The sequence below is a fragment of the Danio rerio genome, chromosome 20 (assembly GCF_052040795.2).
Source record: "Danio rerio strain M-AB ecotype USA chromosome 20, GRCz13ab, whole genome shotgun sequence".
Classification (NCBI taxonomy): domain Eukaryota; kingdom Metazoa; phylum Chordata; class Actinopteri; order Cypriniformes; family Danionidae; genus Danio; species Danio rerio.
Window position 1 is genome coordinate 25,475,267 of NC_141040.1, and position 17,649 is coordinate 25,492,915.

Here is a 17,649-nt window from a genome sequence, read left to right on the forward strand (position 1 = left end):
TCCCTGGAAGGCATGAAGAAATGTCATTTATACTTCATTCATTCATTCATTCATTTTCGGCTTAGTCCCTCTATTAATCAGGGGTCACCACAGCGAAATGAACCGCCAACTTATCCAGCATATGTTTTACAGAGCGGATGTCCTTCCAGCCGCAACCCATTACTGGGAAACAGCCATACACACTCATTCACACACACACTCATACACTACAGTCAATTTTTTAGCATATCCAATTCACCTGTACCACGTCTTTGGACTGTGGGGGAAACTGGAGGAAACCCACGTGAACATAGGGAGAACATGCAAACTCCATACAGAAATGTCACCTGACCCAGCTGAGGTTCAAACCAGCGATGTTCTTGCTGTGAGGCGAATGTGCTACCCACTGTGCCACTGTGTTGCCTACTTCTTTTATTAATTTGTCAAATCTTTTTTTAACATTCAGTAATTTTGATACACCAATGTTAGAGTAATGATTTGTAAACTACGTTATTGTGTAATTTCAGTGAATTTTTCACTTATATTTTAGAAACAATAACATGATAAAACCCATACAGTTCTGTTTTAGACATGTGGTATCTGGTTTAGGTAAGGAACTAAAGCACAAAATGGAGTAAAATCTCAACCCTTACTTTTATGTTATTGTCAACTCTGATAGTGATTTTATAAGTTTAATAATCAGATAAACAACAATTACTGTAGTAACTTATTTTATTTGTAAAAATAGCAGTTCTTTGATTGCAAACTCTACATTTATTATTTAATTAAAAAATAAATAAATATGAAATGCTTGAAATATTTCTGCAGTTCTGGAAAAACTTAATCTGGAATAACTGATGAAAATGTCAAGAATACTCACAGTGTCAGTGTGCTGAGCTCAGCCTCTAGCTTGTCTAGAGTAATCATAAGAGCCTGTTTTTGCTGGTGGTACTGCGTAATATGTTGTAGCTGTGCCTTTTTAAGCTCTGCCATTGTTGAGGTAGCCAGCAGTACTGCGCTCCATCTAGCATCCATGCCCTTCTCAGAGTCTGTAGGGTGTCCCACACTACATTCATTATGAGAAAGCCTAGCCACCTGCTCCATGACACATTGACGGCAGGTCTAAGACAGAAAAATGTTATGCATTAATGTCCATTTACTTTTGTTTCATAATTTTTCATTTACTCATCCTCAAGTGATCACAAACATTTTTCTGTTGAACACAAAATTGTTAGAAGCCTGTAACCACTGACTTTAATAATAGAAAAAAACAATACGGTAGAAGTCATTGTTAGAAGCTATTTTGAAAAATGTTGTAAACTTCTGTGTTCAAACTGGTTGAGTAAATGATTTTAGGTGAACTATCCTTTTAAGCATTAACTACAATCGATTACATAATTACAGCATTTCTTAAACTGCACGAACTCAAGGATGTCTTTCCCAGGATGACTTAAAACAATGCAAAGATCATTTTGAAATTAAATGGAAGAAGACAAGATCAGTGTTGCAAACTACACGTCACAAGGAAATCTTAAAAATTACGATTTGTTTAATTATTTTAAGTAATTTTAATTTAGATTCGTCTTGATTTCTGTCTTTATTTACAACCAGTTTTGAACTAGTGCAATGAGGTAATGTACTGTACCTCAGCTTCTTCCAGCTGATGAGTCATATGTGCAATGTTGAGCTGGGCTGGTCGGTACTGACATCTGTAAACATGCAGGACAGTCCATGCCAGACTGCTGTCAGGCTCAGAAAGCAATGCGTTCTGAAACGAGGAATTTGCCTTTGGCCAAGATTCCTGTAAAAATTAAAGCATTACAATTTAAAACTAGTTAGAAATTCAAAAACAGTGAGAAGATGGTACAGTTAAAAGTAGCAAAGACCACAGGAAATCCCTCCCTCCTGTGCAATTTCCTCCTACAAACCTTGAGGGACTATGTTCAAGTCAAAGACAGACCAAAAACAGATAGATGAGCAGATAAAAGTTGCATTTGAGAGAAAATGTTCATTTAGATTTAAACCTCTAGCAGACTTTTACATTTTACTCCAACAGAAATTGCATTTTATATTTTCAAGTATCAATGTTTTATGTTCAAAGCCCAAATATTTAAAGAACTTGAGTTACTTCTAATTGATCATAAACAATTCCAAACCTTGTTGGCATACGTACCTCAGAACATTGACTGCTCATCAGAAGTGGCTGAACAGTAGTGGTGGCGTTTATTAATGTGGTCCATATATTTGTCCCTGCGGGTTGCTCCAAAGGCCTCGTTTGATCTTCACCATCTTCTTCTGATCCTTTATTTTGGGTTGATTTGTTCCTGGCAGATGGATTTGCATCGGTTCTTTGCATTTCTTCAGACTACAAGAAAGCAAATCCATCATATTTCATATTTCAGTACAAAAGTTCATCACAACAGCACTTACATGTGCTATCACAGCCTGTCTAAAAGAGAAAGATGGCCCTGCAATCAAAAGTCATGGTTGCAGAAGAGAGAGGAATGCTGTTCCGCTGGGAGAAGAGTCTTCCCTCTGAAGGGCGTGCTGTGCCTTCAGGCCTAAAACTCAGGAGGATGTACTGCAGGAACTAAAGCCAACAAAGTCTAAACTGTGGAAAATAATATAATCAAAAAGTCACAACAACCTGTTTTTGTTATTTAACAAATATTTTTTTAAGTTACATAATATTTTACTTTATATTTTAAGTTCCAAAAAGCTAATATTTCATAGTTTTGTTAGCAAAAATATGTTCAAAATATGTGTTCTGCATTAGATAGCATAACATAAAGCCAGAAAATGAAATAATGTAGGAAGGATGCAATAATGTGAATAGGGGGCATATGGTTAAAATAATAAATAAATAAATAAATAAATAAATAAATAAATAAATAAATAAATAAATGAATGAAACAGGTAATTCTTTCTGTATATGGATTTCAAAATATAAAACTTATATATATTTAAGAATACAAGGCTATAAAAACCAACTTATCGGTTCATATGCATCAAAAGGAGATGACACTGTTGAACTAACTTGAACAAAACTATGCTGAGCATGTTCAATGCTTGCCTTTGGAACAGCTTGGAATAATTTTGGCTCATTCAGATAATAAAAGGTCTTTCAGACCATTTTCGAAACAGTGGGCATCCTACATATTTCTTAAAAAGAAAATAAACGGAATTGTCAAGTCCTTTACCTGATCCTTTCAATGACTTCCATTCTTTGATAATCATTTTCATGTGAATAAACCGTGAATGGTGCAAAATGCAAGCTAAAATGCATCAATTCAGTTTTAAAAGAAGTCATTTTCTGCTTGGAATGAAAGCACTGTAGGTTCACTACTCTAGTGCCATACAGCTATTACAAATGACATAATCCTACATCCTTTTAAATAATACACTTAAAAAAGATTTTGAATGACAAAAACTCATTCATTCATTCATGACTCATTATTTAAATACTGAACGTGAGAAGAGAGATTTTTAATTGTGATGTCATTTTAGACTGCAGAGTTCGAAGTTAACTTTTTCATTTACTGGCCAATTAGGCTTTTTAATTTTTTAAGATTTAAGTTACAGGCCAGAATTCAATGTTCTGCTTCTCCATTCAAAAAAGTCAAAACTGACATACAAATGCTGACAATGACATTTGAAAATGACATAAAAATTAAAAGAAAAAAAAGAAAAAGAATAAAAATTCTTCACAGTTCACAAATGATTCTTCAATGGAATCATGTTCATGAATATACTCTATTTACTGGGGCAGATGCCCAAATATCTACTATGCCCAAGTCAATGGGTCCCAGCAAACAGCATTCTTCAAAATATCTTCTTCTGAGTTCAACAGAAGAAAGAAACTAATGAAAGTATAAAATCACACGAGGAAGAATAAATAATAATGTAATTTTCTTTTTTTGGGTGAAGTATCCCTTTAAGAATCGAACAAAGGGGTCAGCAAGACTGGATTGGGTGTATCATGAGAAAACAGTATAAATAGAAAAAGATAATTAGCTTTTTATTCTAATTTTACTTAGATTTGCAATATTTTTCTGATTGTGGAACCCCTTTTATGTTTGTTTATGCAATGTTTGTGACTAACTTTAGGGAATTCATTCTGAAAATAGTTAAATGAAAGGTGAGAGGTTATCTGACAAACTGTCTAGCATGTTGATATGCGTTACCCAAAAATATAAAATTTCTTCTGCATTTGGTAGGTGCTCACTCAAACTCTGCTGGGGAATTTTTATTTGAAAAAAATGTGAATCTTACCTGGGAAAGAGAACTGCCATCTGAATCCCCTGTCTTCTGGGCTTCAGCATGACTGAGCTGTAAGTCTGATGGGATGACAGTAGGAGTCTGTGTAATACATTCAGCTCTCACAACTGGCGGAGCATCTGTTAGCATTGATCCTGAGTCCTCTGTGAATGTTGACTGCATGTCCCCCACTGCTCCAACAGCACAGAAGCTAATCGTCTCAACATGTTCATGTTTTACCTCAGTCTGCAGAAGATTCACAGTTTCTTCCTGCACAGTGTCCACAGCTTCTGTAAGTTTGTCTTCTGTACTCTTTGACTGACTACAGGTTGAAGACACATTCAGTGAAGTATCTGTAGCTTCCGGCACCATAAACTCAAAAGTATGAGGACTTTCTAAATCGGCTGTGCTTTTATGTTCAGATCTAGATGTTAGTTTTATAGTACTGATATTGTCTGATTTCTCTGCATCAGCTAATTTCTTGATCTTTTTCCTGCCTTCAGCAACATTCTGAGGATTCTGAAGTGTGTTTGCTTCATTTGAGGGCTCTCTAGATGTGTATTTCTCTGACATTGTGACATCCTGTTTAAGTGTTTTAATCCCTGATTCATTGTCTTCAGAACAGGTGTCCATATGACTTGATCTTTCAGCATCAGTGACTTCATGATGCTTCTCTTTTTCACTTTTTTCAATGCCAGTCTCCCTGATCTCAGAGGTTTTGGGATGGAGAGCTTCCTTTATTTCAGAGCAACTCGAGTTCACATTGTCATTTTCTGAAAGCAATCTTTCAGGCTTTTGTTTTTCAGGTCCCTCTGTGCCAGCAGAGCTCCTCCATTGATTTCTGACATCTGTATAGGAAAACTCTTCTGTTTTTGAGCTTTTAGGACCTGTACATTGTGTATGCAACAGTGACTGATAACTCTCTGATAATAATGTTGGTGAATCGACATCTACAATGACAGCAGGAATTTGTGTAATACATTCAGCTCTCAAGACTGGTGAAGCTTCTGTTGGCGCTGATTTCTCTGTGTGTTTTGACTGCACAATGTCTCTTGTTCCTAAAACCACACTATCTGTGGCTTCAACATGAGCACCTCCAACCACTGAAACTCCAACAGCCCCAAAATATCCATCCCTTGCCTCAGTTTGCAGGAGATGTAAAGTCTCTTCTTGCACAGTGTTCAAAGCTTCTGTGAGTTTTTCTTCTGAAATCACTGACTTTGTGGTCCTTGACTGACTACAGGTTGAAGACACATTCAGTGAAGTATCAGTAGTGACCGGCAGTATGATCTCAGAAGTTTGAAGACTTTTTGAATCAGTTGTGCTTTTATTTTCAGATCTGGATACCAGCTTTATAGTACTGATATTGTCTGATTTTTCTGCATCAGCTGATTTCCTGATCTTTTTCCTACCTTTACCATCATTTTGAGTTTTCTGATGTACATTTGCTTCATTTGAAGGCTCTGCAGATGTTTGTATCTCAGAAATTGTGATTTCCTGCTTAAGTGTTTTAATCCCTAGTCTATTGTCTTCAGCACGGGCATCTATATGACTTGATGTTTCAGCATCAGTGACTACATGCTTCACTTTTTCAATATCAGTCTTCCTGATCTCAGAAGTGTTGGGCTGAAGAGCTTCCTGCATTACAAAGCTAAGTGATTTCACATTGTCCTTTTCTGAAAGCAATCCTTCAGGCTCTTGTTCTTCAGGTTTCTCTGTGCCAGCAGAGCTCCTCTGTTGAGTTTTGACATCTGTATGGGAAAATACATCTGCTCTTGAGCCTTCAGTATCTGTACATTGTGTTTGCAACTGTGACTGAAGACTGTCTGATAATAACGTTGGTGAATCAACATCTACAATGACAGCAGGAATCTGTGTAATGCGTTCAGCTCTCATGACTGGTGAAGCAACTGCTGGCATTGATTTCTCAGTGAGTTTTGACTCTACAATGTCTGCTGTTTCTGAATCCATATCTGTGGCAAAATGACCATCCTTTGCCTCAGTGTGCAGGAGATTTAAAGTCTCTTCTTGCACAGTGTTACCAGCTTTTGTGAGTTTGTTTTCTGATCTTAGTGACTCTGTGGTCTTTAACTGACTGCATCTTGAAAACACGTTCAATGAAATATCTGTAGTGTCTGGCACTATGATCTCAGAAGTTTGAAGACTTTCTGAATCAGCTGTCCTTTTATGCTGGGATGTTAGCTTTACACTACTGGTACTGTCTGATTTCTCTGCATCAGCTGATTTCTTGATCTTTTTCCTACATTTAGCAACATTTGGAGATTTCTGATGTGCATTTGCTTCATTTGAAGGCTCTCCAGATGTTTGTTTCTCAGACATTGTGACTCCCTGCTTAAGTGTTTTAATCCCTGATCTATTGTCTTCAGCACGGGCATCCATATGACTTGATGTTTCAGCATCAGTGACTACATGTTGCTTCACTTTTTCACATTTTTCAATGTCAGTCTCCATGATCTCAGAAGTGTTGGGATGGAAAGCTTCATGTATTACTAAGCAACTTGATTTCACATTGTACTTCTCTAAAAGCAAACCTTTAGGCTCTTGTTCTTCAGGTTTCTCTGTGCCAGCAGAGCTCCTCTGTTGAGTTTTGGCATCTTTATAGGCATTTATGTCTTCTCTTGAGCCTTTAGAATCTGTACATTGTGCCTGCAACAGTGACTGATGACTGCCTGATAATAATAATGGTGGTGAATCGACATCTACAATGACAGCAGGAATCTGTGTAATATGTTCAGCTCTCATGACTTGCGAAGCATCTGTTGGCATTGATTTCTCTGCATGTTTTGACTGTACACTGTCTTCTGTTTTTAAAACCACACTCTCTGTGGCTTCAATAGGAGCACATTCAACAACTCCAACAGTACCAAATTGTCCAAGCTTAGCTTCAGTCTGCAGGAGATTTAAAGTCTCTGTGTCCACAGTCTCAGAGAGTTTGTCTTCTGAACTCACTGACTTTGTGGTCTTTGACTGACTACAGGTTGAAGACACATTCAGTGAAGTATCAGTAGTGTCTGGCAGTATGATCTCAGAAGTTTGAAGGCTTTCTGAATCAGCTGTACTATTATGTTCAGATCTAGATGTCTTCTGATTTCTATTTGTGGTTTTGTTTGATTTCTCTGCAAGAGCTGATTTACTGATCTTTTTCCTACCTTTAGCAATATTTGTAAGTTTCTGAAGTGTGTTTGCTTCACTTGAGGGCTCTGCAAATGTGATTTTATCAGCCTCACCATGACTCTCTGACATTGTTTTATCCTGCTTGTGTACTACAAACCCACATTTACTGCCTTCTACCATTAGTACACTTATTTGACTTGATATTTCAGAACTAATGTCTTCATGCTGCTCGTCTTTTTCATTGTCATAGACAATAGTCTCTGTGATTTCAGAGATGTTGGGCTGGAGAGCTTTCTGTATTACAGAAAAACTTGATTTCAAATAGTCTTTTTCTAGCAAGTTCTGTTCAGGCTCTTGTTTTTTATGTTTTTCAGTGCCAGAAGAACTCCTCTGTTGAATCCTGAAATCTGTAAGGGCAAACTCATCTGATCTTGGGCTTTCAGGAGCTTCACACTGTGTGTGTGAAGAAATCTCTGGGGAGTCAACATCCAGGATCAAGTTAGAAATCTGTGTTTTAGTTTCTATTCTCACAACTGATGACACGTCTGTTGCCGTTGATTTCTCACAATGTGTTGATTGTGCAGTTTCTACTGCACCTGAGACCAAACTGTCTGTGCCTTCGGTAGGTGCACCTCTACAATGTGAGATGCTAACTGTCTTAAACTGTCCATCTTTTGCAGTCAAGGTCTCCTGCACAGTGTGTGTTAGATTGTTTTCTGTACTCTTTGATTGACTACAGGTTGAAGACACATTCAGTAAAGTATCAGTAGTGACCGGCACTGTGACTTCAGAAAATGTAATGCTGTCTGAATCATCTGTGTTTTTATGTTTAGATCTAGATGCTTTTATTTTCCTTCTGCTGATTTTGTCAGATTTTTCTATATCAGCCAATCTAATAATCTTCTTTGTATCTTCACCACCATTTGGAGGATTCTGAAGTGCATTTGCTTCATTTGAGGACTCTGCAGATGTGTGTTTATCAGACATTGTGACTCCCTGCTTAAGTGCTTTAATCCCTGATTCATTGTCTTCAGCACGGGTATTCATTTGGCATGATGTTTCAGTATCAGTGACTTTATGCTGCGTCTCTATACTGCTGATATTGTCTGATTTCTCTGCACAAGCTGATTTCTTGATCTTTTTCTTAACTTTACCAACATTTGGAGGATTCTGAAGTGTGTTAGCTTCATTTGAGGGTTCTGCAAATGTGTCTTTGTCTGACATTGTGACATTCTGCTTAAGTGTTTTAATCCCTGATTCATTATCTTCAGCACAGGCGCACATTTGGCTTAATGTGTCAGTATCAATGACTTCATGCTGCTTCTCTTTTTCAATGTCAGTCTCCATGATCTCAGAAGTGTTGATCTGGAGAGCTTCCAGTATTTCAGATCTACTTGGTTTCACAATGTCCTTTTCTAAAAGAAATCTTTCATGCTCTTGTTCTTCAGGTTTCTCTGTGCCAGCAGAGCTCCTCTGTTGAGTTTTGGTATCTTTATGGGCAAATACATCTGCTCTTGTGTCTTTATAATCTGTACATTGTGTCTGCAACAGTGGCTGATGACTGAACGTTGGAGATTTAACATTCACAACGACAGCAGGAATCTGTGTAATACCTTCAGCTCTCATGACTGGTAATGCATCTGCTGCCATTGATTTCTCTGTGTGTTTTGACTGCACAATGTCTGCTGTTTCTAAACCAATGTCTGTGGCTTCAATAGGAGCACCTCCGACAACTGAAACTGCAACAGTACCAAAAAGACCATGCTTTGCCTCAGTCTGCAGGAGATTTAACCCATCTTCTTGCACAGTGCCCACAGCTTCTGTGTGTTTGTCTTCAGTCCTCTTTGACTGACTACAGGTTGAAGCCACATTCAGTGAAGTATCTGTAGTGTCCGGTACTTTCATCTCAGAAGTTTGAAGACTTTCTAACTCAGCTTTGGTTTTATGTTCAGATGTGGAAGCCTTCAGCTTTAAACTACTGATATTGTCTTTTTTCACTGCATCAACTGATTTCTTGATCTTTTTCCTACCTTTAGCAACATTTGGAGGTTTTTGAAGTGCGTTTGCATCATTTGAGGGTTCTGCAAATGTGTGTTTGTCTGACATTGTGACATCCTGCTTAAGTGTTTTGATCCCTGATTCATTGTCTTCAGCACAGGCGCCTATTTGACTTGATGTTTCAGCATCAGTGACTTTGTGCTGCTTCTCTTTGTCACGTTTTTCAATGTCAGTCTCCATGATCTCAGAGGTGTTGGGCTGGAGAGCTTCCTGTAATACAGAGCTAAGTGATTTCACATTGTATTTCTTTGAAAGCAATCTTTCAGGCTCTTGTTCTTCAGGTTCCACTGTGCCAGCAGAGCTCCTCTGTTGAGTTTTGGCATCTTTATAGGCAAATTCTTTTGTTTTTGAGTCTTTAAGACCTGTGTGTTGTGTCTGCAACAGTGACTGATGACTGTCTGACAACAATGTTGTTGAATTAACATCTACAATGGCAGCAGGAATCTGTGTAATACATTCAGCTCTCATAACTGGTGAAGCTTCTGTTGCCATTGATTTCTCTGTGAGTTTTGACTGCACAATGTCTCCTGTTCCTAAACTCATTTCTGTGGCTTCAATAGAAGCACATTTAACAACCCCAACAGTACCAAAATGTCTTTGCTTTGCTTCAGTATGCAGATTTAAAGTCTTGGTGTCCACAGCTTCTGTGAGTTTGGCTTCTGTACTCTTTGACTGACTACAAGTTGAAGACACATTCAGTGAAGTATCTCTAGTGGCCAGCACTGTGATCTCAGAAGTTTGACGACTTTCTGAATCAGCTGTCATTTTATATTCAGATTCAGACGTCTTAAGCTTTGTACCACTGAAACCATCTGATTTCTTTGCATCTCCTGATTTCTTGATCTTTTTCCTACCTTTAGCAACATTCTGAGGTTTCTGAAGCGTTTTTGCTTTATTTAAGGGCACTGCAGATGGGATTTTCTTAGCCTTATCACGACTCTCAGACATTGTGACATCCTGCTCATGTACTAAAAACCCTAGTTCACTGTCTCCTCCTTTGTGGACGTCCATGACTTCATATTGCTTCTCTTTTTCATTTTTTTCAATGTCAGTCTTCATAATCTCTGAGATGTTGTGTTGAAGAGCTTCCTGCGTTTTAGAGCTACTGGATTTCACATTGTCCTTTTCTGCAACCTTTCTCAAAGCTTTCTCAGTCCTAGATGAACTTCTCTGTTGATTTTTGACATTAGAATGAGAGAATTCATCTGTTCTTGAGAATTCAGTACCTGAACGTTGCATCTGCGACAGTGACTGACTTTGGACTAATGATAATTCTGGGGAATCAGCATCCAGGATGATGGTAAACACTTTCTTTGCTGTTTTAGAGCTTCCATGATAAATCGATGTGTGTGAAATCTTTTGCTCAAGTGATTTAGTAGATGAGCCCTTCTCAGTTTTAGGTTTAAAATCCTGGTCTGAAACAGAACAAGTGGGCTCAGAATCATCAGTGGGATTGTTTTCATTAAGCGGACCTGATGTAGAAAGATTAGCATATAAACTATAAAGAGATTCATCAGAAGTACTTAATACAGCATGTTCTTCAGCTACACTAACACTTGGTTTGGCCTCCAGTGTCAAACTTTCATCTGCTTTCTCTGTGGTCCTATCATGAACCACTGAAACAGTATGCCACTGAGTTGAACAAGCTGAGGTAGTTTGTGCAGGCAGGTTCTGGGTGGATTTGCTAAGATCAGAATCCAGTACTATAGTAAAGATCGGCTTTGGGCTTCCACAGGGAGAAGTCATTTTACTGTCATCCTCTCTTACTTCAGGTTCAGACAAGGACTGAAAACAATCAGACCAAACATAACAATGACCAAATGTCAACAAGCATCTCTCAACAGCATGTGTTTCTTCAACCTCTAAGCATTTTTATGATGCATGATGTCATTTTAAAATATTAATACTGCATACCTCGAAATTTTTCTAAAATTGGTCCTTAAATCATGGGTTTCAAACTCAATTCCTGGAGAGCCGCACTCTACACAGTTTCGCTTAAACCCTAATCAAACATGGCTGATGCAACTAATCAAGGTCTAATTCTCAATTTTAAGAATGCAGTGAACAGACTTGTGTTCTTGTGAAGACCAGTTTTGCCAGGTCACCTCGGAAGAACGAACTCAGGAGACCGCAAGAACACAGAATGCATCATGTGAGAAACGAGATGCTGCGTTTTTCCTGATGGTCACATGACTTTCACGCATTTTTAATGGAAATTATTTAAATATTACAGCATTCATACAACTATTTAATTCATAGTTTTATATTATATATCTCTGAACTTTAATATTAACTCGACATAAATACTGCGCTTCGCACCTCCAGTTGCAATGAATTATGGGACTTCTAGAGCGAGTTCAGTGTTTGTTTGTCTGAATCTTCGATTCCATGAAACCATCTGGAAAGTGCCTCTGTTCTTGAGTTTTGGAACTCAACTTTGGCAGTTGAAGATGGCGTTACATGAGAACACGGGGACACAAGATCGCTGAAGAACACATATTGAGAAACAGCAGAGGTGTTCATGACTCTTGAACAACTTGATTATTTGAATCAACTGTGTTTGGTTAGGGTTGGAGCAAAACTGTGCTGAGCTGCGGCCCTCTAGGAATTGAGTTTGAGATCCATGATATAAATGAACCAACCAATGAATTATTTACTACAAAAAAAAAAAGAACTTTTTCATACACGGTAAAACCCAAAAAGTTAAGGTAACTCAAACCATTTGAGGAAACTGATTGCAACAAACAATTTAAGTTCAAAAACTGATCCTAATGAGTACTGTAAACTTAACCCCTTTGAGTAAATGAAGCAATTTGAGCACAGTAAAACCCAATAAATAAAGAGAACTCGAACCAACCAAGTACTGTAAAACCTAACAAGTTTGCTACAAACCATTTGAGTAAAAAAAAAAAAAACTAATCTATATGAGTACTGTGAACTTACTCCATTTAAATTGAAGTAATGAGATATTTAATTAACTCATTACCTTCAACACTGAGTTCAAAACTCTTTTCAAATGAGTAGAATTAACCTTCGGTAAATTTTGAGTTAACTACACTCATTTCATTTGATAAACTTGACTGTTGGTTTTACAGTGTATATAAAACACCTTTTTAATTTAACTTATCAACTATTCCCTCATATTCTGTTTGGGTCATTTTGACCCATAGAGAATTTTCTTTTTCCCCAGGTAGTTAATGCAAGTTAATGTTATCAGATTGAGCTAAAACTCACTGACTTTGTTCACATAGAGTTTAATAATGTCAAAGAACATTTGACAATACAAATACAAAAAAGTATTTAAACCACATTATCTGATATTATCATTAATTATTGGACCTAATCTTTTCCTCAGCTTGTTTTTTTAGTCAGGACTGCTCTTGTATTTCTTTTCTTGTATTGATTGATCACAGGGCTCACTGATCTAAGGGAGGAGATCCCAAGCGTTTCAGCCTGCAACCAACAAACTAACAATGCCAGTGAATCGCAACCCCCAAATTTCTTGCAGGTGAAACATAAATATACAAACATTGCACACAACAATAGGCCTATATAAACACAAGAATATTGACAAAACAGTCTAAAAACCATATAATTTTGTGATCATTATTTTATTTGTTTAATAATAACCTCAGCTAAAGAAACACTACATAGGCACTATGTTTTCAGCACAAGTCTATTCTTGGTTTAATTTTGGAGACCTCTAATCAGAGATCAATCTCAATGTTTAGTTGTGACCTGTATTTATTTTTAATGTATTTGATTGCCATAAAGGTCTTAGAAAGTTTAACCTGGTGCTGTATAAATGAGTCTGCTGCAGCTGACGCTATTGCTGTGTTGTTAATCTAACATAAACACACAATCCTATCAAAGTATTTTCTGAAAGGCTGATGGCTTTTATTTGCTTGATGTTTTTTTTTAATGTAACTATAAACTACTATTTTTATCTTCTGTGGGTTATGGATAAAATATGGCAATTCAAATAGTTTAATAAAATTTATTTGATTTTTGGAAATCACCAAGCATCCCCCTGTCAATATCCCACAACCCCCAGTGGGTCCTGAACCCCACTATAGGCACCACTCATCTAAGGCTACACACATCAGTTTTTAAGTGAAATAAATGGTTCATTTGTAGACAACCTTTAATATTTTCTTGCACATGTGTTATGCTATATTATTGACCCTATTCATCGCGTCCGAGCAGGCACAGCCATTTGAATCGAGACTTCCAGTCTCATTCACTTCCATTGATTTTTTAGAAGTTAATAACAGCTCGTTACGCTGCTTGATGTTGCAAACTGATATTTTCTTATTATATTATTCTGCTTTGTATGTATAGTTATGAACAATTTTGTTTGTAGAGCAAGTAGTTTGACCATTTTCTGCCATTTATTATTCCTAATCACTTTTCCCATAGGCGACGGAATCAGACGTTCTAAAACAATCGCAAAAAAGAGCACACTTTTCCACATTGTAAAATAAGATCAATACAATTTATTGATTATTCGATTCAAACTTTTAGTAAAATAGTTTTCTTACCATCAGAGCTTTCTTTGCATTATTTTAAAACCTCTTACTGACTGCAAACTTTTAAATGGTAGTTTATGTTGAGCAAAATTGGGAAACTGGGGATAAAAGTGTGACAGGATTAGACATAACACCACATCAAGTAATTCACAAAGCCATTTTAAATGCTGTGAACATACGCACTCCCTACTGTGCTACACTTTTTGGCTCTTTTTAAACTGTTCTGAGAAACCATCAAGCAGAGCAGAATAATGCTGATAATGCAGCCTAAAGCTCTGACATCAGAAAAGCACCGGACTAAAATGATGTGCCACACAGCAAAACAATGAATATCCAGCATTTTTCTCAGAGCAAGTAAAAAACAAGCTCTTAAAAGCAATGAGGTGGCATTCTACAATAATGGCCCTAAATGCAGCGCAGAACAAATACTCCATTTAGCAGGCTTTAGGCAGAATAGAGTGATTCTGTACCTACGCCACAGAGGTACACTCAATGACTTTACTCCTGCTGACCCCAAACACAGACCCAGCACGAAAAAAAAGGTGGATGTCTGTCAACGATTAATGATGCACAACGTTTCATTGACAGACACAAATCCTGTTAATTTCGCAATACTTCCTGGAATATATCACTATTTTATGATTTGCGTGTGACATTTTTTATGAGGGACTTATTTTTAGTTGTTTTTTCAGTTTTGAAACAGTCATACAGCTTGATCATGCATGCACTGTACCAAAGACTATAGAATACACAAGACATTTCACTCGTATCTTTTTGAATGGGGGTAACTCAATATGGAGAGTGAAGCCCCACCTTCTAGTACAAGAGCCAATCAGAGATTGCTATATTGTGAATAAAGCCTGCCTTCTAGTACAGGAGCCAATCAGCGATTGCTATAGAATGACAATTCTCTGGGGGAGGCAAAGAATAAACCAGAGTCTAGAGATGTGGTAATTATGTGAGTCAGTGTTGGTATGACTGCAGGAGAGATGGTTTGTAAGAGATGAGAGGGAATGGGATCAAGTGGACAGGTGGTTGCATGGCAAAAATAAAAAAGGTATTGCATTTGTACACTACTGTAATTATACTAGGGGGACGCGGTGGCACAGTAGGTAGTGCTGTCGCCTCACAGCAAGAAGGTTGCTGGTTTGAGCCTCGGTTATGTCAGTCGGCTATTCTGTGTGGAGTTTGCATGTTTTCCCCGTGTCAGGGTGGTTGTCCTCCGGGTGCTCCGGTTTTCCCCACAGTCTAAAGACATGCAGTACAGGTAAATTTGTTAAGCTAAAATTGTAGTGTTAAAAAGTGAATGAGTGAGTATGGATGTTTCCCAGTGATGTGTTGCAGCAGGAAGGGCATCCGCTGTGAAAAACATATATTGGATAAGTTGGTGGTTCATTCCGCCGTGGCGACCCCTGGATAACAAAGGGACTAAGCCGAAAAGAAAATTAATTAATGAATATCAGTATACTACTTACTATTATTTACTATTACATTTTCATTAACTAAAATTATTACAATGCAATTTTCAAAATACAGTTGGAGTTTATTTACGTTTTAATTATATATTAAAATGTTAAACATTTAATTTAATAAAATGCAATAATACCTTTTTGTTTAAGTTACATACTGTATAAATGATTAAAAACATGGAATGTGTCTTGTGAATGCTTAAATGGAAAGAGTTTTTATTTAATGATTTAATTATTTACATATGAACTACATTAAAAAGTTGGTTACTGAAAGAGGTTAAAGGGTTTTTAACAAACTCTAACACATTCACTGAAAGTTTTCTTCCCAACATTGTTCACCTTATTAAATAACTCACTCATCGATCAAATCACAGACTAACTGATTGATTAATTGACTCATTGATTGAATGATTAACAATATTATCAGAAGCAAAAATGTGCATATGGATGTAAAAAACTCATTGCAATTACAATTATTGATCACACTTTATTTTGATGGTCCGTTTGTTGAATTTAAGTTACATTGCCTCTACATGCCAAATAATTCTCATTAGATTAGAAGTTGACTGTTAGGTTGTGGTTAGGCTTAATGTAAGTTGACATGCACTGTCCTTGCAATGTTTCTTATAGTCAGTTAGATGTCTGTTGACAGAGCAGTATCAACAGATATTAAGCAGACAGTCTACTAATTCTCAAAAGGACCATCAAAATAAATTGTTACCCAATAATTAAATCCAATATGTACAGTGTAGACAAACCTAAAGATACAAAGAACACAAAGTTCAGTTTTTCAAGCTCCTTTTCCCCCCACATTTCATATCAAAACTACATTTCCTTTAGTGCGTCAAAGGTACTTTTTGCAGCATGATGGAACTGGAATGGAATTTAAATTGCTGTTAACAGACAAAACTCTCATTACAGCTGTTTCCAAGAAACAAATTGATCCTAGTTCTTAAACTAAAATGATTTCCAACCAGACTCCTTTGTATTTCAGTTCAGGTCACTTTAAAGGCACAGAACAAACATATAAAAGAAAAGAAACTAACCTGTGCATATGTGAGTCTCTCTTTAGGTGTGACCCGCCAGTTCTCATCCTCAGACAGAAGAATATCCTCTTTAAAGTACTTCTGCTCAAGAGCCGCATCTTTTGCCTTGCTTCTCTGTGACTGTTCATCTGCTTTATCATCCCATACAGTCTGTAACTCTGTGGTATCTTCTACTTTTTCAATATGGGCCTCGGTATGCTTAGACTCTTCGACAGGCTGAGAAGTTACAGGCTTGTTTGGGTTCATTGTTTGTTCTCCCTTCTTTATATTAAGCTCTTTGGCAATTCTAATGCTTTCTTGAAGGTGAGCACCAGCTTCAGAAAGAGTCTGCAGGTTTTCCAGACCTGCAATGCTGGCAAGGAGATCCATCTGCTGCAGTAACGCATCTGCCTGCTCAGCCTTCACTTCCAGCTGCTCCGATAATCTCTGTCAGTCAAAACAGTTACATTAAAGGATTAGTCCATCACAAAAAATAAAAATATGGGTGAACTAAAGTATGAACTAAACAATGTGACAGAGCCATTGGATACATGCACATCAAAATAGGCATCTAATGTACACACCAGTGCCTGATGATTAAAGGGTAACAATAATTTTCCTTTCATAAAATTACAACATTTTCAATATGTTTATGCTTCAAAGCAGAGCTAAACAGCACTGCTTGGTTGCAACACATGGATCATTTAGTTATTGGTGTGAATCACAGTGTCTTGTCTTAAATGCTACATGCCCATCAAAAACAACACACCATATTTTGGTGTTTATAAAAAAAAGTCTAAAGAATAAAAAAACAATTCTTTCTAAATGATAATGTTTTGGATGAAAGCAATTTCAGAATATCAGAAAAAGAACAAAAATGCTATTTTCATGAATCATATCAAAAGTTTACCTGAGCCACAATGCTGTAATGTAGATAGCTATATATTGTTAATCCACTTTTCTTTAATAATCTTTTCTTCATAATTATTGTAACAAATATGGCTGATCAGACACATAATTAGTCTGCTTTTATTCAACAAATACACCGTCAACTTCTTCCATCAAGGAAAAGACTGGATGGTCAGTTTCCATCCCATCCAATTCCAAGGTATTTACAACAAAGGAATGCTCAGAACTGGACACACAGAGAGCTTCCATAAGCTCCTTGCTTAAGAAAGCTATTAATGTAAACTTTTA

The 17,649-nt window shown here is 37.0% G+C and overlaps 1 protein-coding gene across 3 annotated transcripts in view; it reads right to left on the bottom strand.

Moving 5' to 3' along the window:
• Positions 1-17,649, bottom strand: part of syne2a (spectrin repeat containing, nuclear envelope 2a) — a 165,523-nt gene that overhangs the window by 93,218 nt on the left and 54,656 nt on the right. For all 3 annotated transcript variants that reach the window (XM_087297225.1, NM_001365331.1, NM_001365330.1), the window contains 5 exon segments: positions 16,474-16,899; positions 4,252-11,214; positions 2,153-2,344; positions 1,625-1,780; positions 860-1,101 (listed from right to left, as the gene is read on the bottom strand). In XM_087297225.1, the coding sequence (XP_087153351.1) occupies positions 860-1,101; positions 1,625-1,780; positions 2,153-2,344; positions 4,252-11,214; positions 16,474-16,899 (7,979 nt within the window).